Genomic DNA, 26,964 nt, shown 5'->3' with positions numbered 1-26,964 from the left:
ACTTCAAAAAGATGGCGCGTAACGGAAAAATGTGACGCGTAACGAAAAAATGTTACACTAAATTTTTTTTCAACCCCGATAAAGAAGTTTCACTTCAATAAAATATTATTTTCATGAATTAACATTTTGCATATTATGATACTTTTATGGTTAAATATATATAGCGACAGAATGCGTTTTGATCGATCCACTCGTTTTAATTGTAAATATTGATATAGGGCCTGTCAAGTTTATCGAAGAGCATCGAGCTTCAGCCCTGCGATTCTGTAACTCACTTTTCGAACTCACATAGCGGTTTTCGCATCGGCGGTCGCTCTAAAATCAGTCGTGAAGCAGTCATTTTATGATTTGTCATTCTGTAAAGGTGGGAGCTTGTAGTTTATTGTTTATTAGAATGCCAAATCATAAAATGACTGCTTCACGACTGATTTCAGAGCGACCGCCGATGCGAAAACCGCTGTGTGAGTTCGAAAAGTGAGTTACAGAATCGCAGGGCTGAAGCTCGATGCTCGTCGATATACGGGACCGGCCCTAAATCAATCTATACAATTAAAAAGAGTGGATCGATCAAAACGCATTCTGTCGCTATATATGTTTAACCATAAAAGTATCATAATATGCAAGTGTGTCTTGTTTTAGAATACGCGACAGAGTCCTAGCGGAACTTCTCTTTATCTCTCGCTATAAGATCTTAATACCCCATTAGGGGTTTCGACGAATTCTGGCTCTGATCTTATCTGGTCTTCGGCAGACGAAGTGTTGTTGTACCTGTTGATAGTACGATACACGAACATACGGCTGATACAAAGCTTTTGAAGTGTCTGGGATATGACCGACGGCTCCATACCTACTTTGTGCAAAGCCATCACTGCAATCATATTTCTTTAACATCCCATTACATAGTAATTTGACAATGAACACGAAAAAATATGGGAAATGGCGCAAAATCTAAAGAAGTTTTTAAAATAATATACCTGTTCGAAATTCAAAATAATTAAAAAGTTGAAAAAAAAGAAAACATGTGTGTGTATTTATGGCCAGACTAGTTATTCATGTAGACAGAAATGTGTATGAAGTGGTGAATAAATGAATATCCATCATGAAAATCTAGATATCGGCATTGTTCTACGTTAATTAATGTTTTGGTAATTAAAACATTTTAGTATAGTAAAGAATATTCATAGAAGTGATTAAAACGTGAAACAAGTTATAATTTAATTAATTGTTTTCTTGGTCATCTCGATTCTGACTCAGTCACAACGCGACCTCAAAGCCGTAAACACGACAAGAAAATTTACAATAAAATTGCATTTTCGATGCATTCCTTTCTGTTTTGATAATGTTGTTACTGTGCGTGTTTGTTTTGTTTATTTGTTATTCGTCTGGACAATATGAAGGTATGTAAAGTAATTTAATAGCTAGAGAGTTTTACATTTTAAAAAGTGTTGTGTACTCTGGAGTAGTGGGTTCCAAACACGGCAGTCCTCTTATAGATTCTTAATTTCTATAGAAAAACATCGCGAGGAATATCTAAGCCTAGAAATCTAGGTCAGAAGATTACATGAAAGTATTTCTCATGGAAAAAAACTACTGGGAAAGCCCCAATGGCAAGGAAAATTATAAAAACAATCATAATGCCGGAGATTTGTTTCTTTGTTTATTACGCCAAGTCATATGTACTACATTTGGGTATAATTTCTCGCGAAGTTTTCCACCATTATTGTGATTTCCACACGCAAGTGATTAAGGAGCAGTGTTGGTCTAGTAGCTTCAGCGTGCGCCTCTCGAGGACGCAGGTTCGATCCCCGGCTGTTCACCAATGGACTTTCTGTGGCACATTTAACATTCAAAACGTCGATTGTCAAATCACGAAACAGATACAGAAATCTGAGGCCCAGAGCTAAAAAGGTTGTAGCGCCACTGGTATTTTTTTATTAAAAACGTTACGTTAAATATATTTTTTATTATATTTATGATACACTGCCACAGAAACCAAACGTTTTAAATTTGTTTTGATTTTCTTTTTAATTATGTATATTATTACTTTGTAGGTTAAGAAAATTGTAAACACCGTATACTTGATTGTAATCAATAAAATTATCATTTTTTAAACTATATCATAAATATAATAAAAAGGGTGCGTGTACTTATGTACGCGCGTAAGAAGTTATACTTCTTTGGCATTATTAAAAAAAATAGTTTTGATTGCATGCAAATAATTAATTACAATTAAATAATCGAAGACTGGAAAAGGAGTCATTATAGTCAATACAGTTCAGTTTACATTTGAAAAATTAAATAAATAAATATTTATTATTATTCTCTTATATTAAGTGTGACATAAATTCTATTATTATTCGAATGTTGTTTTTAAATTATGTCCAATGTCGTAGCATATTCCGTGGGCAACTTCATTTTGTTAATTTAGTGTCACGGTGCGCGCGCATCGTAAAATTTCATACTCATAAATTTTTCATAACGCGCCTAAAGAAGTATAACTTCAAATATTGGCTGGCGTTTCTTTGGGAGGGTAAAAAAACAAAAATATCAGTCAAGCCGTCTCGGAGAAATAGATTCGTGGTAGCAATTTCTGTGACGTGAGTGGATTCTGTGAATTTTGAATGAGAGTGACTAAAAGTTCGGACTTGCTGATACTTACATGTATCTTGTTTTGCAGGTGACTTCTGCTACCAGAATGGTGTCCAAGGAGTTTGCACTATTTTGGACAACTGCCAACCAGCGATAGATGCCATTAGACGGAGACAACAGCCACAGGTTAGTTAAGCTTTCTTGAGCCTTACAAAATATTCTCACACTTTTTCCATTTTTGAAGTTATACTTCTTTAGGCGCGTTATGAAAAATTGATGAGAGTGAAATTTTACGATTGCGCGCACACCGTGACACAAAGTTGGCAGTGTGATTATAGCGTGCGCGAGCGAGATGGGAATAAGACAATCTACAAGTAAAAAGAAATAGAATATGCGTGAAGTTAGCAGCTAAGCCAAGAATTTTGAATGACCATAATGACATTTACCTTTTAAACAAATAAAGGAGTTTTAATTATTTTTTCAAAGAAATTTAGCAATGTTTTTTCACTAAGACCTATTGTTACTTAGTTAAAAGGTTATGAAACATACCAAATTATTAAATTGAATTAATAATATAATAAAATAATAAATAATAATTGTTATTAATATTAATTAATAATTGAATAATATACTAAATATTAAATATTATTAAATTGTTTACGTTAAATATTAATTAATTATATTTAAAAAAAATAAAGAAAGCCAAAGAAGTATAACTTCTTACGCGCGTACATAAGTACACGCACCCTTTTTTTTATTTATTACTTAAGATGTTATGTGGAACATGGTGTAATGGTTGCAGCTTTAAAAACGTTGTGTTAAAAAACTTGGTGATTATAAATAGTGGAGAGTTTATTGCCAGTTCATCTCTTCCGTTCTACGCCCTTGATTTGAGAACTGGCAGTAAATGTAAAATTAGAAGAATTTATTGTATATAAATTATATAAATAAATAAATTCTAAAGCACCCACTCACACAATCCTATTTCTCACTTAATATTTGAATATTGTCAACAAATTCCCCGTCACCCAAACACTGTCTAATTGTGTTTAAGTTAGCTCTAGTTTAAACGATTCATAGATTTTATTAATTAACAAAGTTAAACTCGTTCGACTTGATAAAAATTTAATAATAATAACTATAAAAAAAATACTTTACAACTTTTGGCGTTGCATAGAGCATAGGTATCTCTGCATCTTCTACAGCATTTACCATGGAGAGTGTTCAGTGGAGTGGTTCGGATTAATACCTGCAGCTGAGTTTCTGATCGGACGTCGAGGCAGAATACGAAATACCATCCGTATCACCTCGACGTCCGTCGTTCCACAACTGAGCGGTTTTTAAGGCAGTTTTTGCCGCGCACCACCACTATGAGGAACCTGCTGCCCACTGAAGTATTTCCGAACCAATTCGACTAAGGGTCCTTTAAGAAGCGAACGTATCAATTCTTAAAAGGCCGGCAATGCACTTGCGAGCTTGCTGGCAATGTGACTGTCCATGGGCGGCAGTATCACTTAACATCAGGTGAGCCTCCTGCCCGTTTGCCTCCTGTAATATAAAATAAATAAAAGAAATCTTTATGAAACAAGTCATCACCTGGTTTAATCCTATACTGTCATAATGCAGTTTAATTTTGTTGGAGACTGCTTTTGATTGAAATGTGTGTATTTGTGTAATTTGAGAATAATATTTTAGAGTCTTAACAATCAAAAATATTAGTGAAATAATAACAATAATTTATTTGCAAGAATATGCTATTAAGATATATATATATATTATGTTGGTACAATCTCAACTCCGCATCTCTGCCACGCGTGCAAATTTGTTACATAATTAAAAGGCAGAATTTTATATAGATCATATCTTTTAAAACTTGAGCTTATAACATAAAATTAGGGATAGTGGGGTTGCGACACTAACAAAAAGGCTTATTTAAGGGTTCTTAAATCTAAGTGACACTTTAATATAATTGTAGTCGACCCTTTAGACATTATCGGAAACGAGAATGTTATTACTATTTATGAGTGTGGGAAAAACTAAAAGGCTCATTTTGGCTTCAAGTGTGCGATAATTGCTTATTTATATGTAATTTAACTAATGGTAGGTACATAACTCGTTATCAAATTAATAGTGATAATAATGTTTCACTCTATTAATCATTAATAAAATAATATATTTCTTCCAAAAGCACTATTACGTCGATTATAAAATCTTTGAATGATTTTGGTAAATTATCAGTCAAAGTCAAAAATGATTCATTTATAAAACAATGTACACTTATGAACGTAAACGAAATATACATTAAATTCTTCTAATTTTACATTTACTGCCAGTTCTCAAAGGTCGTAGAACGGAAGAGAAGAACTGGCAATAAACTCTCCGCCCCTCGAGCTGCGGGGGCAAACGAGCTTGCGGTACGACCAAAAAGGGCAGTCTTCGCAGCTCATAGACACCCCTTTTTTAGTGGGTGCGTCGCCGGCCTTTAAACATTGCCCTACTACTACAGTCACTAATAAATAATCTGAAGCGGTTCTGACCTTGTCAAATAGCCAGTTCATGTAACGCATGAAGGAAGTATCGTTTACTTCACTTAATTGTCGCGATATTTGTCCTGAAGTGAGTCAATGGATTTTTTAATGATAGTGGAAATACCATGAGCTCATACTTACTAATTTCGTTTTACTAATACAGTAAAGTCCCTTAAATACGAATCGCATTTGTTTCTAAGTAATAATATAATATAACTACTAACTGACGTGAGACTGATCTTAAATTAAATTATTCATGTGCACTTTATTAGTTTAGTTTGTTTTTGGTTCCTGTTTACTTTTTTTTCTTATTATGTTATATGTATATTTGCACTTCTTGCCTACCTTATCTAAATTAATACTTTTCTTTTCTCACAGTGGATGCCTGGAAGAGATCGCTCGAAAGCGATAAGGCCGCCAGTTGCGCTCCTTTTAATTATGTCAATTTTTTATATTGTAATGCAGCGAAGTGTCAATAAATAATATTTGTTGAATAAATTAAATCTTTCCTCCAACTTCGATTTATCCCTTTGGAGTAAAAGAATTGGGCCGTGGGGTTCAAGTGCTAATTAAAGATTTACGTTGGCGCCTGGTAGTACCGGTGACCCCAGAGCTGGTGCTTTCCTTAACGAATAAGTATTGCAATACAGCGAGGAAATGCTGCCAGCGGTTAAGGTACACTGCCACAGGGACCAAACTTTTAAAATTTGTTTTAATTTTTTATTTATTATTATTATTACTGTGTAGATCAAGAAAATTTTAAATACTGTATATTTGTCTGTTGGAAATAAAAATATTTTCTGGTAATTGAAGTTAGTGTTACTAAGAAGTTGTTAATAAACATCTTCTTCTGGTGCCACTTTATTATAAAGGTTGACTGTTAACAAACTTAAATTGTCGGGGGGTATCTTGCGCTAGTCTAAAGAGTTCTTCGGCGGATGTGATGCCGGTCCACTTCCGTACTTTCCGCAACCACGGATTCTTCAACCAGCCTGTGGAGTGCCTGTGTTCCACTGTGGAACACGTCTGCTCCTCAGCATAATGCTGAGCAAGGACCCGGCATTTTGACGGCTCATTGGTCTAGTGGTCTAGTACCCCTGACTGCGAATCCATGGGTCCCGGGTTCGATCCCCGGCTGAGACAAACATCAATGTGATGAGCATTTGGTGTTGTCCTTAGGTCTTGGGTGTTTAAATATGTATTTATATGTTTATCTATCTATAATATGTATGTATATCCGTTGCCTAGTACCCATAAGACAAGCCTCACCAGCTTAGCATGGAACTAGGTAAAAAAAAAAGACCAGTTACAACCACAACACACACACATTACACATTTAAAATGTACATTATTCTTAAAAAAAATTGTTTTGTTATTTTTCTTTTTTGTGTGTGTGTTTCGGCAGTAATAAATGTTATGCTAATTACTTATTAGCCATAATAATTATTGTATAGACTAGATTGTAATTCACGTATAGACACACTCCCTAAACTGTTTTGTAAAACAAAAGAATGATTATATCAAATGTTTTCGTCGCCTTAAAAGAATGCGCAATGTTATTTGAAACTTGAAGATTTTTTTGCGACCTCTTCAACAATAATGGTTAAATTTCAGACAATTTACATAAAAATGTAATAAATTATACAGTTAAATTTTCCTCAGGAATTTATTAAAAACCGTACACGATACCGTTAGTTTGAAACAACCGGAGATTTGAATATTTTAATTGTTATTTTAATTATTTTATGGTAGAGGGGCAATGGGCCCATGGACACTCTGAAAGTCAGAAGGCTCGCGAATTTTAGCCATTGGTACGCTCTTTTGAAGAACCCTAATACCCTTATAGCATATTCTTGCTAATAAATTATTGTTATTATTACACTCTGATATTTTTAATTGTTAAGACTCTAAAATATTATTCTCAAATTACACAAATACACATATTTCAATCAAAAACATTCTCCAACAAACTTAAACAACATGACAGTATAGGATTAGACCAGGTGATGACTTGTTTCATAAAGATTTCTTTTTTTTATTTATTTATTTTATATTACAGGAGACAAACGGGCAGGAGGCTCACCTGATGTTAAATGATACCGCCGCCCATGGACTCTCACGTTGCCAGAGGGCTCGCGAGTGCGTTACCGGCCTTTTAAGACTTGGTACCCTCTTTTTTTGAGGGACCCTAAGTCGAATTGGTTCGGAAATACTTCAGTGGGCAGCTGGTACCACAAAGTACGGCAAAAACCAATAAAAGAAGTTTTACATATGTATATTTTTTATATATGTGATAAAATTGTTTATTAGCTTTTATCATTAAAACATATATGTAAAGCATATCTCAAAAGCGGTTTAAGTGGTTAGGTACATTTACGTAAATTATCCTCATTTTCAAGGGGAATGACCGCTCGGAGTCATTCAGTCTTTATGTTATAAAAATATAATACTCAACAGCTTTAATTAGAGCTAATTCACAACAATTATATATACACAAATTAATGAAAAATATAAAAATTCTAAATGACTATAAATACATGTTTTTTACATATTATGTGTTGAAGCCACTACTTATATACTTTTATGGAAATTGTATTCATTTTTACAACAAACTCCCAAGCGAAATTAGAGAATTATCACTGAACTGCAAAACTCTCGTTAAACGTAAATGAATAAAGCTTTTTATAAATTTGACGATTATATAAATGGTTTATTTGCTCCAGTTCAAACAATATGTACGACTCAAAACTTGGCGATTAAAAAGAGTGGCAGAAAGTATCTTGCCAGTTCTTCTTGCCCCCGTACGCTCTTGACTTGCTGGTAGTAAATGTAAATTTAGAATCAATGTAACATCTTTTCTGTTGACATTCATAAGTGTACTTGATAACCTTTATGAATAAAGTTATTTTGAGTTTCAAAAATGCTGAAGAAGAATGTTCTTCAGTAAAATAGCACGATTTCAGGTTAAAATAATTATACTAATTATTTTAACCTGAAATATATAATATAAATATAACCTGATAATTAAAGGATATACACTATAAAGTATATCCTTCAATTATCTAAAAATATTTGCGATATTTGACGACATATTGTTTTAATGAGTCAAGTGTCGTGTCAATTCAAAAGGGCGGCGGCCATTTTGCTTTTGCTCTTCAATTTATTTTTTATTTTTTATTGGCGTTCATAAGTGTACATAGTTATTAATATGATTAAATCTATTTTGATCTGTACATAAATAGACCACCATTCTTGAAAATAGCTTTATTGCTAATGAACCAAACTGACCGAACAGTCTCCAGCTAATTAGTTTAGAGTCTAGCTAATGAAAGAAGACAATTGAATTATTTGAAAACTTTCGGATGGCAACACAGAATGTCATTGAATTTCTTAGGCTAGCATGATTTATTGTCTTGATACTTTATGCAATTACTCATTTTTATTTCTATTATATATTTTTTCCGAATAGTTAACAGGTATAATACCTTGTTTTTTTGTTTTTTTGTATTCTGATTTTGATTATTCCGAATAAAGTTGTATTTTATAATAAACTAGCAGACCATCCAAGCGTTGCTGTGGCTAAGGTTTTTGTTATATTACATAGTAGTAAACTATACATGGCAAACGGAGGAGAACTTACGTGAAAGGTAGATAGCTTATGTGAATGCGTTGGTACTTTTAACACAGCGCCATCTGTTAGAATTGTATCAAATAATAAAAAAATATTTGCAATAAAATAATATTGCGGTTATAAATTGAGATGCTAGGTATCCTATCTTTTAAATTAGATCAAACTGCACTCGGTGTGCAAATTTGATTGATATCGGTTCGGTAGTTTAGGAGTCCATAGCGGACAAACAACGTGACACGTAATTTATATATATATTAAGATATAGTTTTAGTTTTCCATGCAATGCTAGTCATTTTAGTATCAATAGTAAAAGACTAAATACGTATAGTATTTAATTTCATAGAAATACAGTTACTATCAATGTAAAAAATAATAAAATAAAATCAAGTATCAAGTAAGTTTAATCCACAATATATATCAAACTTTTCGACTTATCCGTAGAACAGAGTCCGATGTGATCATGGAGCAAAAATGAGTTCAATAGCCAAACGAGATAAGGAATACGGACTCTACAGACGTACGTTTTTAGAATTTTCGTACCATGTTTAGTTTCGGAAATATAGAATCGAATAACGTACCATCTGACATTAATCTATACTTCTATACTAATATTATAAAGAGGAAAGATTAGATTTTTTGTTTGTTTGTTTGAAATGAACAGGCTCCGAAACTACTGGACCGATGTCAAATTCTTTCACCGTTGGCAAGCTACACTATTCCCGAGTGATATAGGCTATGTTTAATTTTCAAAAAAATTAGGGATGCACATGTCACCGTAAAATTGTAAACACCGTTAGATTATAATCTATCTCGCGAGATTGTGAACTGTCGAAAGATTGTGAACCTCAACGCACTGCTTACGATTTAACGTATTATTATTCGGTAGATTGTAATCTATCGAAGTGAAACCGTCAAATCGTTTATTGGGATCGATTGTTGGGAAGTAAAATTTTACTTCCCAACAAATTCATATAACTAAAGCTGTGAGTTACTTCCGACACGACATCAATATACATTCATCAAAACAATCAATTTACATTCGACAACAAACGAATTAACAAAGAAATATGGAGGCGCGGGCATATTCCGTTCAACCAATCAGCGCGCGAGGTACGATTTCACAATTTGACGGTTTCACTTCGATAGATTACAATCTACCGAATAATAATACGTTAAATTGTAAGCAGTACGTTGAGTTGACAATCTTTCGATAGTTTACAATCTCGCAAGATAGATTATAATCTAACGGTGTTTACAATTTTACGGTGACTTACATGTCAATGCGCGATCACCTGCGTCTAGAGACTTTTTCTCTGAGCGCCGCGTTAACGCTCGCTAACGCGAGTTCTGCCCTGCGATTCTGTAACTCACTTTTCGAACTCACACAGCGGTTTTCGCATCGGCGGTCGCTCTCGAATCAGTCGTGAAGCAGTCATTTTATGATTTGGCATTCTGAAAAGGTGAAAGCTTGTAGTTTATTGTTTATCAAAAAGGTCCCTAGGTTTTCCTTCTACGTGCTCAATTAATTCTTTATCGGTAACGGAAAACATCTTATTAAAACAATGCATCAGTCTGACGTGGGTTGAATGTGGTTTTAATTTGCAAACATTATTTATACAAAACTTTCCCCTATTTTCTGAATCACTTTTATAATTAGATTTGTCATCTTTCATTTAAATCATTCAATTTCAATACGCTACACAAACTAAATACATCTAGCAAAATGGCTACATTCGGTGTGATAACGAAACTCGGTACAGAGTAAATAAATATAGTTTAAAAAAACTATAAAACACGCTTTTAAAGCACATCAAACTAAAAAGTGAAAAATAATTCCTCGATTGCTCGATAGACGAAAAATATGGCACAGAGCGCCCCACGCTTTTTCACAATAATACCAGTATTTTTTGTTCATTACCATATTCAGCCTAAATTAGGAATTATTTTTCACTTTTTAGTAACGTGCAGCAATACGTGTTGTCTCAATTTAATCGTATTGCTTTGTGGACTTAAAATTTTTTTTATTGATTTTTCGAGATAAATCTATGAAATTATTATATTGTCGCTGTTTCTTTATAAGTGTACAAAGTTTGAATTAAATCTGTCTGTTTAAAGTGGGTCAAAATCGAGTCCAAAGGAGTCGGTTACATACATACATACAGGTAAAGCTAATATAAAGCGTGTAAAAACCGCCTTCACCGGAGAAGGGCCCTTAAATACTTCGCTTGCTCCAGTGAGCTTTCATCCTGCTCTTCAGGCGATTGAACACCAGCGATGGCCCAAGCCGAGGTCCAAGTCTCGCAGAAGCCTTGTGATAGTCGTAGAAAACCTATTCCAATCGGGCTACGCTAGCCAAAACAGCCTGAGCTGTCGAACAACAACCTGGCTCTTCAAAACAACAGCAAGATTCCATTTTTTTGACGGTTTACCTACCGACGCAGAAACTCTTTGTACATGCCATCTAAACGTTCTTTTATTTGGGCCGAATTCTTCTTCCTTCTTTTTACACGCTTTATATTAGCTTCACCTGTATGTATGTATGTATGTAACCGACTCCTTCGGACTCGATTTTGACCCACTTTAAACGGACAGATTTAATTCAAACTTTGCGCACCTGTCAAAGATCGATGACAATGCAATAATCCGAAAAAAATAAAATAAATAAATAATAGTTTAAATAAGGCGCTCTGTGCCATATTTTTCGTCTATCGAGCAACCCACGGTTTTTTACAATAATACCAGTATTTTTTGTTCATTACCATTTTCAGCTTAAATTAGGAATTATTTTACACTTTTTAGTTTGATGTACTTTAAAAGCGTGTTTTTTAGTTTTTTTTAACTATTATTTATTTTTACACCACCATTTTGTTTGTTTCAGATATGTAGTTTTGTGGGCGTGGATACAATAGTGTGTTGTGTTGAGATACGTCAGCCTATCGCCACAACAACCAGAAGGTAGGTGAAATAAATTATTCGAACAGTGCTCGAACCTCGAACATACTAATAGAGAAGTGATTGTGACGAATTTCGCAGGCGCTAATTAAAGATTTAATTTGGCGTTTGGTACTACCGGTGACCCCAGAGCTGGTGCTTTGCTCTTTCATCGAATAGACAAAATTTTAAATTTATTTAAGGTTTTTTTTTTCAATTTTAATTGTTATTATTTTTATTACTATGTAGGTTAGGAATATTGCAAATACGGTATATTTGTGTGTTGGAAATAAATTCTGGCATAGTCCTTCTAATATCTGAACCTTTGATTTTCCTACTGAAGAGTCCCAATAATGTTTAACAAGCCTTTAAATACTATTTACTTCAATAGTATACCTATTTATCGCCAAAACGCAATGCTTTACTATATATTAAAAACTTCCTTCACTCAAAATACTTAATCTCAAAGACTATATATAGTACAACAGTTGTCAAATTTATATATACAGCTATTCACACCACAGTATTATTCAGAAGATGAGTTCAATGACCTTTGAAAAGATTTCCAAACTTGGAAACTTTTTCAGCATGGTTAATGACAAGAGCTCTTTTTTTTATAGAATGGGGGGCAAACGGGCAGGAGGCTCACCTGATGTTAAGTGATACCACCGCCCATGGACACTCTCAATGCCACAGGGCTCGCGAGTGCGTTGCCGGCCTTTTAAGAATTGGTACGCTCTTTTCTTGAAGGACCCTAAGTCGAATTGGTTCGGAAATACTTCAGTGGGCAGCTGGTTCCACATAGTGGTGGTGCGTGCAAAAACTGCCTTTAAAAACGCTCAGTTGTGGAACGGCGGACGTCGAGGTGATCTCAATAGATCTTCTAATACCAGTCATTTTCTCTTAATATTACTCCATATATGTATTTTCCAGGCCTTTGACAACATCTACAGAGTATGTTCCGCTTGAATACGATTATAAGGAGGCAGACCAAGCCTCTGAAGGTTCTTGTGAGAATTTGTCGTCTGATATGACCGCCACTAAGACTGGACAGAAAGCCTGGGATAGTAAGTAACTGTAACAGATATTTACTAACACATAGGATAATTAGATATTATTTTATTAGGTAGTAATATAAGGCTATAATAAAAAAAAACGACGGGTTGCACTCCGGGAGTGCAGAAGTGAAAACTTGAATATTAACGTTGTGCATTTTTGATATTTTGTAATGGTTAGGGAATCATTTTGCACGAATTGCTTTAATTATCAGTATAAAAGTACTATCATTTATGTGGTAGAATACAATATTTATTTATTGCGCAAACATGACAAATTATATTACATTAAATACGCCGCGCCAGCTGTCTACTCTCCATCCGTCTTACTACTCAAAATAATTAAAATCAGTATTAAATTATTCAATTAGGAAAATTCACTATTTTTTAAGTTGCCATTTTTTATTCGCGTCAGACCAAAACACAGGTCTGACCAAATTGTTAATAATAAAGCTTTAGACGTTTCGCAAAATTAACCTTAAAGTATTGACTTAAGGTCCAATTCCACATGCAACAATGTATCTGAGGAAAGAGACAAATGAATTAAAACCGTACCTATATAGGACGAAGGTTCATAATCCTTTAAAAAAACATCCGTATTACGAATTTTCGATCAGGACACGTGACCTGACGCGAGTTTAACATTTTTTACAAAAGTGTACAACGCCGCTAAAGAAGTTTTCACTTCAAAAGTTTTTACTTCAATAAAATTATAACAAATAAGTCGTATTTAAGCACGTATGCATGCATGCCCGACGGACCGGATCCATGATATGTGTCAGACACAGAAGGCTGATCACTTGTCAAAGAAATGGATGCAATCTAAGGCTAGGTTATTATTTAATTATTATAACATTAATCATAATTCATAAGGCGTTCGACGACGTACGCCGCTGTCTTGCCTCCATTTTGGAGCCTACAGGGATCGCTAGAAACGATGTCTTTGATCCCTTGGAGGATGGGACGGGTTTTCGTATGGGATGCTACTTCTGTGGACGCGTTATCTCCATCTCACCTCCCTCGGACAAGCACAAGAACTAGCGCGGTCGCAGTGCAGGCGTAAAATAAGAAACGACTCAAATATACCTAAGAGTCTTTCCTCCAACTTTGATTTTGGAGAAATGACTCTTGGACCGTGGGGTTCAAGTGCACAGCTAATTAAAGATTTAAGTTGGCGCCTAGTAGATAGTACCGGTGACCCAAGAGCTGGTGCTTTCCTTAACGAATAAGTATCGCAATACAGCTAGGAAATGCTGCAGCTGCCAGCGGAAGCTTCCACTGGAAGCTAACTTTTAAATTGGTTTTAATTTTCTTTTTATCAATGATTACTATGTTAAGTTATAAATATTGTTAATATTGTATTATTTATGTGTTGGAAATACATCTTTTCCAAAGTAATTACTACGGCCCAAGAGTCTCTACTCCAAAAGAAACAGAGACAGAACAGAAAAGATTAATTGCATATCAGCTAAATTTAATTCATTGTCTTTCTTTCCAGAATGTATAGAATACCAGCAAAAGTTAGTTTACCCCTGCGAACGCGGGGTGGCGCTGACTGGAGAAATGGCAAGAGTCAGCAAATGCAGACACCACGTGACCGATTTAATCGTGGGAGGAGTTCAGGCTGGAGAAGACGAATTTCCTCATATGGTACCTTCATCATTCTCTATTTATCTTAACATATACATAAGAGATCCATTTGTTTACTTACTAATAAATATACAAAAAAATGCTTTTTCTATCAACCATAGTGTCAACTTATTTTACTATAATAAGCCGAGTCGTTTGAGCAAACTTGCACTCTTAATTATATGCTACTATTATTTTCTTTATTCCTACATAATTATGTATTTATATATTAATCGCGGATGCTTGGCGGACCATACCCACACGTTTTTACAATACAGTTTATTTAAACGTGTTAATCTCAAGAACTGTCCCAAAACATTATTGCAATTATCGAGGCTATTTTAAATACCGCATGTAAATGGAAAATGCTACAAAAACTGAAATACAGGGTGTCTCAAAAGGAAGTTCATATTTAGTTGATCGATTAAAAAAAAGTAAGTCGTGTAAAAAAAAGTGTTTATTATTATTAAAGTACACATTTTGGGAATTTATTTCTTTAAAATAATGCCGTACAAAGGTAGAGCCTCGCGTTCGCGGCATTCATTTAATTGAACAATAAAATTACTTATTGTTTGATTAAATGAGTGACGGCTGCCATTTCGTGACGGATATTATCCTTCAATTGCGCCGGAGAAGTCGGCTTATTGGCGTAGACTTTAGATTTAGGATAACCCCATAAGAAAAAATCCGTAGGGGTTGAATCAGGACTGCGTGGAGGATAATTTATGTGATCCTGGAGATCAATTTGTCTGAGAAAACTTCACGAACTCGTGGCAGAGACGTATTGGACGTGTGACGTTGTTCCGTCCTGCTGGTACAATGTTCTTTGTTTATATATATATATATTATAGCCAGGAAAGTTTTGAAGTTCAGGCACCAAGAAGTCGTCTAACATTTTCACATAACGCTCTGAAACTAAATGTAAACTTTCTTTTGAGACGCCTGTTATTATTCCTTTTGAGAGCTTTCATTGTGTGCTTTGTGCAAACATTACATACTTATTCACACACACTTAAGTAATGTATCTCTTTAAGAACAGTGTTGGCCTAGAGGCTTCAGCGTATGAACACCCCTGAGGTCGTAGCTTCGATCCCCGGCTGCACAAATGGACTTACTTTCTATGTGCGCATTTAGTATTTGCTCGCACGGAGGAAAACATTTTAGGAAACCGGCTTGCCTCAGACCCAAAATGTGGACGGCGTGTGTCAGGCACAGGAGGCTTGCCTATTGAATTGAATAAAAAAAATAAGAATATTTTTAGATTAAAAACAAGATTTCGTGTGTTTTTTGTTGAGTTGTAGATGTATCTTATAGCTGCGACCAAAATTTGACATTAATTGAAAAATCTAATGTTGTTTTATGTCTATGTATGTGACATAAATGTTACCACAGTGTAGTAATCTGTAATGATAGCTTATAAATAAATATTTGTAGGTTCTTCTAGGCTTCGGCGACACTCCGGACACGGCTCACTGGGACTGTGGTGGCACAATTTTGAGTGAGCGATTTATCCTCACAGCGGGACACTGCACCTACAGTCGTGACAAGTAAGTCTAATTTTCTATTATCATAAAACATAAAACTAAATAAAACACATTTTTCATCACAATTTCTTCAGACGACTTCATACTTCATGGCCAACTATAATTATGTATTGTAAATTGAAACTACGAGTCAAGTGTAGTGCTCACTCAGCCTTGCGATTCTGTAACTCACTTTTAGTGTTTGAGGTACACCAAATGAAAACCGTAGTAGAATTCACTAGCTTTATTGTCCTCTGACTTACATGGCGGTTATAGGGCGACTGATTGATCCACGTGCAAGTGGAATTACGAAATAATGATGCGTAGACAATATTACAAATACAATTGCGAAATTTCTAAATAGCCATTACACCACTACATACACCCCCTTCTTAAAAAAAATGAGTAGATACATATAAACACAAAAAAAAAAAAAATTACTACTGAAACTTTTAAATAAAACTATGACAAAGTGTAATTGTTAAATAACAAATGCCATATGTTTTTATCTCGCTGTCATTAGCTGCGTATAATTTAAAATCGCAATGAATTAGTGTGCGTTGTTTAACACACCATTTCGGGATTACAGAAATATTAGCTCCTGTGTCTATCAGGAAAGTAAACTTAGATAAACTATCCCTAACTAACAAACGGTGATTACTAGATACCTGTCCCTCAGTACATCCGTCCACCGCCTGCGGATATACTGGTACTAGTTTCCCGCGCCGCTGTCTGTCTTTACGCCAGGCACAAGGTTCCTCGCACCTCCTCGCGTTCTTCCTCCAACGAACTCTCACAGCGGTTTTCGCAGCGGCGGTTGCGCTCAAATCAGTCGTGAAGCAGTCATTTTACGATTTGGCATTCTGATAAACAATTAACTACAAGCTCCCTCCTTATATAGAATCGCAAGGCTGGTGCCCCAGGTACAATAATCTAAAAAGAGAAATACAATTTACAAGGTGGATAGACCAGATATAGGAACTAGCAGGTGATGGCAGAGAGTGGCTTAATAGAGACAGGAGAGGATATGGAAGAGACCTTTGCCAAGAAAGGGCACAAAGATATATAGGAATGAATAGATGATACAAATATATATGTATTTAAATGTAAAGTAGATAAAATAAAAGACTTTTATTATTATTATTGAGAGTTTATACTTGACCTACTGTACAGTCGAAATATCTGCGAACCTGGCTTAATGACGTCATACAAACTGGAGAGATAGCAAAAAAATTGAAGATGTAAAAATAAAAAATATTTTATTTGTGTACTTATTTTTATTGATACTCGTACCTACTTGAAATTTACAAATACTTATTATTTACATTATTTAAAATTCAAATTATTTACAAATTTACAAATAATACAAAGAAAAAGTAGAGAGGAAGAGAAAGTGGCGAAACTATTCTAGAAAAGCCTCGACACCAGACATGGTAGCGCTGTCGTTTTCGTCATCTTCTATATTATCACTCAAAATGTTGTCTTCGGTTTCGCTGTCACTGTCTTCTCCTCCTAATGAAATAAATTGAAAATAAATTATTAAACGGCGATTGCGTTGGCATCGGTACTGGATAGGCGAAAACGGGGCGGGGTGCGGGGAAGCGCCAGGGGAAGCGCATTCCAGCGAGGTTCGCAGATATTTCCGACGGCTTGTACCAGCGAGAGCTATCGTATTTTGTCACTATATCAATATATCAAATTCTCGCGTCTGCAGTGTTTATCAACAAGCTCTTCCGAAACGACGTGACGTGACTGATTTTCATGATAGTTCTGTGGAGGTCGTAAACTAATTTTTATATTTGTATTATCTTTTATTAACATAACTTTTACACATTTAAAGAAAACACTTTTTTACCGGATCGAAGTTATACACGTAGTTATAGCGTAACCACGCACGCTGTAAAGTACGCGAAATGTCGGATTTTTTTTGTAATTATAAGGCAATAATACATAACTTCAATCTGGTAAAAAGGTGTTTTCTTTAATTTTTATTCTGTAAAACGGTCCCGCCATTTTTTATCTATTCAAAACAACGGAAACGCATATTACAAAGTTCTTACTAAAATCATAATTACGTGTTTTTAGCGGTCCAGTAAAATACGCTTTGCTCAGCGTTTTAAAGAGGACAGATCGAATTGACAAGAGCAACTTATACGGGATTCAACGGATCATCAAACACCCGAATTACGACCCGCCGAGACGTTACAACGATATCGCCTTGCTTGAGACGGACAGGCCGTAAGTTTACAATGCATAATATATAATCATTCTTGAAGTGAATCTTCTTTAGGCGCATGAAACCGTCACGAAAATATGCAGCGTTTTTGTCGAAGAAAAGGGAGAGACCGATTGAGAGAAGTGACAATTACCTTATCGAAATTCTATTTTTAAAATTAAAATTTCGTAAAGTATTTTATATTTTATGCAAAATAATTTATTGAAATCTCAAATGACGTATTGTAAATTCAAATGCCACGTGTTTTTATTATCGAAGAAATTAATTATATAAATTTAATATAAATAAAAAACTAAATTTTATATTGTATTCATTTTCGACACTTTTAATACTTTGAAACTTGAACGCTCCCAAATCTATTTATAATCTGTTCCATTATTGACTTAGTACAATAGTTTCTCTAAAGACTTCCTATCTTATAATAAATACTAATTTAATTCCATAACAAATCAAATCAAAGTTTGTTATTATACTTTTATTCTAAGTTATTTATTGTTATTTCCGTTTCTTTGTGCTTTGCAATAGTGACCACTAAAAGCCTCCTCCTGAACTGAACATTTGGATCTGTTCTTAGCTTCCTCCATCCATATCTCCCCAGAAACTCAGCCCATTGCTTTTGTGGTCCACCCATGGTCGCTTTGGCGGTCCATCACCTAACCAATCTTATGATATTCGCTAATCATTATTATTTTAGATTTTGATGTTTTTATCATGAGCTGTTCGTTAACCTTTTACCAGGATAGCTCTTGGCCAATCGGCAGTCCCGGCCTGTCTAGACATCGGTGCACCTGCTGATTATGAGAAATCTCTTGCGACTGGATGGGGAGCCACCGAGAACAGAGGGGTCTCATCTGATGTACTGCAAAAGGTATTTATGCTATCGACTTAGTGGCTATCAAAAGCCTGCAACACTTATATTAATGTAATAGGAGGCAAACGGGCAGGAGGCTCATCTGATGTTCAGTGATAACGCCGCCCATGGACACTCACATTGCCGGAAGGCCCGCAAGAGCGTTGCCGGCCTTTCAAAAATTGGTACGCTCTTTTCTTGAAGGACCCCAATTCGAAGTTGTCTCCCTTTCAGTGTCATCTGGCGTGTAGATAATAAAACGCACCATATTCCTAAAGGCCAGCAACACACCATTAAGTCTTCCAGAGGACTGGACACCGGATAGTTTTGCCCCTGGTCCCATTAAATGCGATAAAATTTACGGGTTGGCACAGATATTGCCTTGAGATCAGATGAGAAACGGATCTCTTCTCAGTATAATGTCAGTGCATCCTACATTTCGTAATATCCTCTGATAGAAAATCTTTTTTTATTTTTTTTATTATATTATTAGTTGAATGTCAACTGGAACTGTAATGGCTGGAGCCCCTAACAAACATCTTGTGAAACAAAATACTTTATTTGCAAGAACATGTTAAAAAATATTATGGTGATAGGTACAATCTAAGCTTCGAGCAAATTTGTCGTAATAATTAAAATAATTTCAAGTAGAAATTGTGTTATATATCATTATCAAATTAATATTAATTATAATGATTCACTCGAAAGTACTATAAAGTCAATTATTTAAAACTCTAGTGTAATGTTTGAATGATTTAGTATCTTAGTATGAACTCTGATTGAAAAAGGTGTTTTTCCTATACAACTCCAAAATAATTTTTGGTATTACCAATTTCTCCCCTTTAAAAAAATAAGAAAGAGATAAAATTTCTTCTATTTTTTTCTTCTTAAACAAGGGTACGCCAATCAAGACGGTTTGCTCCACAAATTGCCTTAATACATTCAATGCAATACCAAACCAAACGGTTTTGTGTATAATTTCAGCCACCACTATGTATAACGCATTGTCGCCGAATCGCTCCACAATGAACATTTACGTTAAGATATTTGGATAATTTTAAAGGCCGGCAACGCACTTGCGAACCGTGAGGCAGTGTCAGTGTCCATGGCCGGCGGTATCACTTAACATTGGGTGAGCCTCCTGCCCGTTTGCCTCCTATTACTAATAATAAAGCTAGCTAAAACTGTGTGATGATTTTAGGTGATCCTGCATAGGTTTTCGACGGACGAGTGTTCAAAGATGTTCGGCCCAGATCGACTCATGAAGCGTGGCTTCGACCCGCGAACCCAAATTTGTTACGGGGACAAAGAAAAGTCAAAAGACACCTGTCAGGTATTGAATTTTACTTTTAACCAAGATTTATCAAGTCAGGATTTACATCTTCTCTCTGCCTAAAATATGGCGAGGGAGCCGAGGCTGGCCATGCGTCATACTCGTGAACGGGTGCTACTTGTGGTGAATGGTCGTATTTGAATTTGTGTATGCGGTGATGTTAGCTGTTTCGACTATGAATTTGCGTATTGTTCCCACGAGAATGTAAGTGCGTGCTCCTATTTCACCATGCCTCCTGATAGAGGACAAATCTTTATTTTTAATTTATTTTATTACTAGCTGGCCTGGCGAACAACGTACCGCCTAACAGTCGATTCTTTATTTTTTTTAAATACTTATTCTGCTATTCGGGACACCGGTCTAGCTAGTAAGATAAATAAAAGAAAGTTGATAATACTTAATATGGTATTAAAGTTCAAATTGCCTTTAAATATTATTACGAATATTTTGTATCGGAATATATGGTAGGGGAGCCCAAGAGGGGATTTCGGGATTTACTAAAGCGCGGCAGATTAATATATAGGGGGATACCTTGTACCCGGTTAAGTACCTCCACAAAATATGAGGCCAATATATAAGGCCGCACGTGAAGGAGACAGGATCAGTTTAGTAAAAAAAAATTGACCATCAGAAATTCCCGAGCGCGTCAGATTAAGGTAGGGTGAGTTAATTACATCCTAAAAAGTGTATATTCCACTAATCTGACAATTTGAGAGTGACGGAAAAAAAGGGGAGGGCAACAAAGTTGTAAAAAAAAAACGTCATCTCGACATTCTCGAGCGTAGCTAATTTTTTTTTTATTTTGAAGGAAATAATTCAAGAATAATGAAAAATATATAATCTGACGATTTCCGCAAGCCGAAATAACAAAAATTCGTCGATAAAGTTAAATGCGTGCAGCTGCGTGATGCCTACATTTCCTTAAACCGATCGGAATCTACTAAACGGCGTTCTAAATATTTCCCTCAAAATTACATTTCCTGTGAATTTGAACCGATTCGGACCGATAGATTTTGAGAAATTTTGAAAAATCTTAAAAAAATAAGAAATATTTTTTTTTAAAGTGGTTTCTTTATCGATCAATTTCAAAAACTAATCCGCCTTTGAGCTTGAAAAACCATCGCCATCGCATCGATCGCCACCAAGCTGGTCAAAAGCGGTTGATTCGTTCGAGAGATATCGTACACGAAAGAAACCCGAAAAAGTGTTTTTTCGGGATTACTCCAAAATTTGTGGTTCGATCAATTAAAATTGCAAAATTATTTATGAGGATGATAAAACTGCGTCGAATGCCGCCAACCGCGTGAAAATTGCTTGATCCATTCAAAAGTTATTGCGGTTTGAAAATTCCAAAAATAGTGTTCTATGAAACTTCTATCAGACTTTCGAGCTGGGAGAGCTCAAATGCATAGAAATGTTATTTCTTTGAACTCAGCGAGCTCAAAATATCAATTTTAAGCGCCCAGGAATGGAATTAGCGGGAAGTTGCAGGGATGGCCCTTTAGGTGAACCGTTTTTCTATTTTTTTTTTGTCAGATCAGGCGAATCCCTCTAGATAATCGTCAGATTATGAGACAGTACGTTTAGAACATAAAGATGAACCACATATATCTTAATCTGACGCGCTTGAGTATTTCAAAATTGCGATTTTTTTTTGCAAATTAAGAAAATGGCTGTGGGTTTGCGTCCCATCGAAATCGTCAGATTAGTGAATGAGAGCTTTTTTTTGGTTCACTTAACACTCCCTTAGAAAATCTGACGCGCTCGATAATTTTTTTTTTTTTTAAATTTTCAACCCTTAAATACAACCACCCGCATCATGCAAACGATCAGATTAACATACGTACATTATTAAAAATACGTAGGGCATAGATGCTATCAATATCTGACGCGCTCGAGGATGTCCATGCAACAGTTTTTTTTTACATATTTAACTATCTATAGCCGCTTCCCCCACCGATGAAAAGGAATTTATCATATTACATTTTTTTCTTCTTTTTATCTAAGCTTTGCATCCCAATAGGTCTCTACGACGCTCGAGTAAATCCCCATTTAGCATCGTGGGCTCCCCTACCAATAGAAAAGTGTTGTTTTTAGACTTTTTCACTCAATTTTTTTTAATTTTTCTCTCCGTAAGAACCATCCTCGTACTTCAAGGAATATTATAAAAAAAGAATCAGACAAATCGGTCAAGCCGTTTTCATGTTATGTCGTGACAACGGAAAACGGGTTTCATTTTTATATATATACTTAGATTAGTCATGTGGAACATGGTTTAATGGTTGCAGCTCCTTACAAACGTTGTGTAAAACAAAAAACTTGGCGATTAAAAAGATTGGTGGAGAGTTTATTGCTCATTCTTCCCTTCCTTTCTACGAAGTAGATTTTATTGACGTTCATAAGTGTAGTACATCATGTTACCTAAATGAATAAATTGGATAGATTCAGTGACGCACGCGGCTTATTTAAAACGGGTCAACTGCTCCTATTTCCCGTATCCCAGGAGGAAAGCAATTGTAAAGACTCGCTCCGAAATAGATTATATTTTCGACGTGACTTGGCTCATTGTCCCGTTACGCTCATTGTACGCTAGCGTCGAAATATGTTATATTTTTGCAACCGTATTTAGTTCTGATTTTAGGTGGATATGATTAGTGGTCTGCTGGCTTCGTGTGGGATTGAAGTTAGATTTAATGCTCGTTTAACTAAAATGCATGTTGTGTATTTAAACAGTTGCTAAAAGTTCATTAATTAAGTGTCAATGCATAGTTTGTTAGTGGGAGTAAAAAGAGGATTTCATTTAATTTATTTTGTAGAACCAAAAGCTTTCAGCGTTTAAGTTTACTAGTTGAAGCACTTCTATTAAATATAATAAATGTGATTTTATAAATTTGTAGAATGACATTCTAACTATTAATGGCTTAGTACCCTCTTATCTAAGTACAGTGTAAACTCTTTATAACGAATTTCAAGGGACCGAGCATTTTTATTCGTTATAGAAAAAAACAAATTTAACCAATTACAATAATTTATATATGTATATGTCACCGTAAAATTGTAAACAACGTTAGATTGTAATCTATCTCGCGAGATTGTAAACTGTTGAAAGATCTCAACGCACTGCTTACAATTTAACGTATAATTATTCGGTAGATTGTAATCTATCGAAGTGTAACCGTTAAAATTGTGAAACGGATCGCAACTCGCGCGCTGATTGGTTGAACGGAATATAACCCGCGCCACCATATTTGTTTGTTAATTAGTTTGTTGTCGAATGTAAATTGATTGTTTTGATGAATGTAAATCTAACGGTGTTTACAATTTTACGGTGACATAAATAATAGATAGGTGACGATGGTACGTTTAGTAACTGAGACCAAAATTTCCTACAGTTAATGTAATCTAAGAATAATGGAACAAAATAGTAAAACCTGTTTGGTTTAACACAAACCCATACATTAATTCACTCTTTATAACGTAACAGCGATTCTCTATTACGAAGAAATATTTCATATTTAGGCATCAACAACATACTTAAGTGTTATTGTTTTTATTAGCTTACAAAAGTAACTTTTTGAGGCTCCGAAATTTTACGAAAGGCACCTGAGGTCATAAATAGCCTTTTCGCCTTTGTTATTGTTACTTGCATTAACACGTGTGCCATTATTATTAGATTACATTGCCAGTCATAGCAAAACACGTCAGGCAGTGTTTAAAAAAATGTGTGCGTGTACTAGTGTACACACGTAAGAAGTGAAACTTCTTTATGACCTTATTTTTCGAAAAATGATCTACTATATGCAACTTAACGAAATTGGTTAAATAAATTTTAACAAAAGGCTTTTATTATCATAGACATCAATACAAATACAATTATTTCATTTTACCTTATTACTACTAAGATTATTACAGAATTTCATTAATTGTAATAGAATTATTACTATCATTGTTATCGTTATTATATATTTTTGTTATTAATGACTTCGAATCTCTTTGGATCAACCGTGGTAGGGACAAGAAAAAGATGGCGCGTAACTGAAAAACGTGACGATTTGCTACAAAATTTCTCCCATACGTCGATAAAAAATTCATTCTAACGCCGATAAAGAAGTTTGACTTCAAAAAGCAACATGGCGCGTAACCGAAAAACGTGACGATTTGCTACAAAATTTCTCCCATACGTCGATAAAGAACTTTCATTCCAACGCCGATAAAGAAGTTTGACTTCAAAAAGCAACATGGCGCGTAACCGAAAAATGTGACGCGTAACGAAAAAATGTTACACTAAATTTTTTTCCAACCCCGATGAAGAAGTTTCACTTCAATAATTTACCTATTGATAGTAATAAAATTAGAAATTATTGTAATTGGTTAAATTTGCTTTTTCTCTGTTCACTCCCTTTAACGAAACATCTCTATAACGTAAAGAAATGCACAGTCCCTTGTAATTCGTTATAAAGACTTTACACTATAGAAAATATTTTAATTATTATATTTGACCACAGGGTGACAGTGGAGGGCCTCTTCAATTAAAAAACCGGCAGATCAGCTGTATGTACACTGTAATTGGGATAACGTCTTTTGGCCGAGCCTGTGGAGTCATAGGCCAACCGGGGATTTATACTAGAGTTGCTGAATATGTGCCCTGGATAGAGAGTGTCGTCTGGCCATAGTATGAAGAAGAGTGAAGTCGATTTTTTAAATTATCATATAAGCTGGTATAGTTTTATATAAAATTAAAGAGATATCTAAGGGAGCGTTCAAGTATTACGTAACGAATTTTGGGGGGGGGGGGGTTCCTTTTGTAAAACGTTACGATGCGGGGCGGGGATTGAATTACGCGTTATTGTTAATATTATTTTCGAATTTCCAGCACATTACACCGCATAATGGTAGCTTTTAGGTATAAAGAGTCACTGGGTTGCCACTTTGGGTATAGAAAATCGTTACAGCGCATTACATGGGGGGGGTCTATAATCTACAAATATTGCGTGACGTAATACTTTAACGCTACCTGAACAGAAGATGTCAAATATAATAATGCAAAGTGATTCTGTGAGACTTAAATAAATATAAATCAATTATAAATAACCTTTATTTCCAAAACTTAACTCTGAACATTGAAGTTTTATTCATATGAATCCTAAAAAAAATAAGTTTTGACAGTAGGTAAAATACAATGAACCTAACATTCAGGAATCATATTATGCTAGTCAGGTTTTGGTTTGTCCAGTGTAAAAAAAATATGTTTATTATGGAATATAAGATACAGGTAAGTATCAATTATTCTACGGCGTTAAATTTGAATCTGATCATCCCTACTCATCGGCAAAGAAGACAGAGGGTGTAGGCCAAGAGAAAATGCCGGCATAAAAAAACTCTCGGTACTCTTTTAAAATAAAAAACCATCAAACAACACTTATTTTAAATCAAATATCGCAAATTAATTAGAAATAGCCTGTCTAGCACTAGTCCCAGGCCTTTTATCAACTTTATAGTAAGCCATTTTATACAGCTTTTCTTTAATACATTTCTTAAATTTATTAAAGTATCCCTTTTAAAAATGAATTACTTACTAATTTTAGATAGTCTAGTACGGGGAAATTGCAGCCTGCGTTTTTTACGAGTATTAAGATTGTGCGTATGTTCTATTCTAGTAAATTTATCAATATTTTTGTACACATACATATATTTTCATAAATATATTGCGATATTATTATATATACATATATTATATTAAAGGCCTCTTTCATCCGGTTCCACTCTTGTCTGTCGTGGGCTAGGCGCGGCAAGGTTACCCCGCCTACGGCGGTGATGTCGTCCGCCCAGCTCCCAAAGGGGGCGGTGCGCGTCGCGCGGGTACCAGTGCAGCACTCTCTCGCTGCATCAGTTTTCGCACATTCTTGCTGTATGCCTCTCCCAACGCCATTTCAGGCGGCACAATAATTTAGTTTTTTTCGTATTGCTATTTTATCCATCATTTAATCCTGTTTCTCAGATTCAGTCCTCACATGCTTCTTTCTGATCGTCGACTATAATTCAATATAGGATAGATACCACTTTTTGTTTATTGTAATCACGACTTTTATGTGTATCGTTTAATTTTTATATAATTTCTAAAGACAAAAAATCTTGATTTTTTGCAATGTCACGATGACGCATGGATTCCTGCGCTGGTAGCTAAGTATCAATAACGGGTTGCATTTGCGTGCACATTCCTACTGTCAGTGACATTTAATGCCCGACTTCATTTTAAATGCGTCGACTATATATAGTATCACATATATAGTCGACGTATATATAGACAATAAATTATTGTATTGTCTTCGACTCAACATTAAAGTATATTAGCTACCATGTACGAGTATGTACATCATGTCCATATAGTAGTTGGGACCTGCAGTCGAACGCGTTAATTCTGTCCTAGCCTTCCTCAATAAATGGACTGTCCAGCCCAGAATTTTACAATTCCATGCCGTGATTCCTAAGATCATTTTCACAAACTGAGGGAAGCTCTCAAAACAAGTAGTTTCCGCAGATATATCATTATATCAATGAATACATTATTACTCGACTTAGGTGCCTTTAAGAAAAGAGCATATCATTAAGGGGCCGGTAACACACTTGCGAGCCTCCTGCCCATTTGCCCCATTATATAA

The 26,964-nt window shown here is 35.1% G+C and overlaps 1 protein-coding gene across 1 annotated transcript; it reads left to right on the top strand.

The window, feature by feature from the left end:
- The first annotated feature begins 1,234 nt into the window (after positions 1–1,234).
- Positions 1,235–24,996, top strand: LOC125058732 (trypsin-1-like). Its single transcript, XM_047662870.1, has 10 exons — positions 1,235–1,397; positions 2,678–2,775; positions 11,627–11,703; positions 12,613–12,746; positions 14,233–14,384; positions 15,798–15,910; positions 17,972–18,124; positions 18,861–18,990; positions 20,174–20,305; positions 24,811–24,996. The coding sequence occupies exons 1-10, from the start codon at positions 1,340–1,342 to the stop codon at positions 24,976–24,978; spliced, it is 1,215 nt and encodes a 404-aa protein (XP_047518826.1). The 5' UTR covers positions 1,235–1,339; the 3' UTR covers positions 24,979–24,996.
- The last annotated feature ends 1,968 nt before the right edge of the window (positions 24,997–26,964 follow it).

This window comes from Pieris napi, chromosome 18, assembly GCF_905475465.1.
Source record: "Pieris napi chromosome 18, ilPieNapi1.2, whole genome shotgun sequence".
NCBI classification, from domain to species: Eukaryota; Metazoa; Arthropoda; class Insecta; order Lepidoptera; family Pieridae; genus Pieris; species Pieris napi.
The sequence above is the reverse complement of the archived record's forward strand: the minus strand, read 5'-3'. Positions and strand labels throughout refer to the sequence as shown.

Coding starts and splice junctions, on each gene's coding strand:
- LOC125058732 (XM_047662870.1), top strand. CDS start 1,340: ATGTTGTTACTGTGCGTGTTTGTTTTGTTTATTTGTTATTCGTCTGGA. Junction 11,704..12,612: donor ATCGCCACAACAACCAGAAG/GTAGGTGAAATA, acceptor TGTATTTTCCAG/GCCTTTGACAACATCTACAG. Junction 18,991..20,173: donor CATCTGATGTACTGCAAAAG/GTATTTATGCTA, acceptor TGATGATTTTAG/GTGATCCTGCATAGGTTTTC.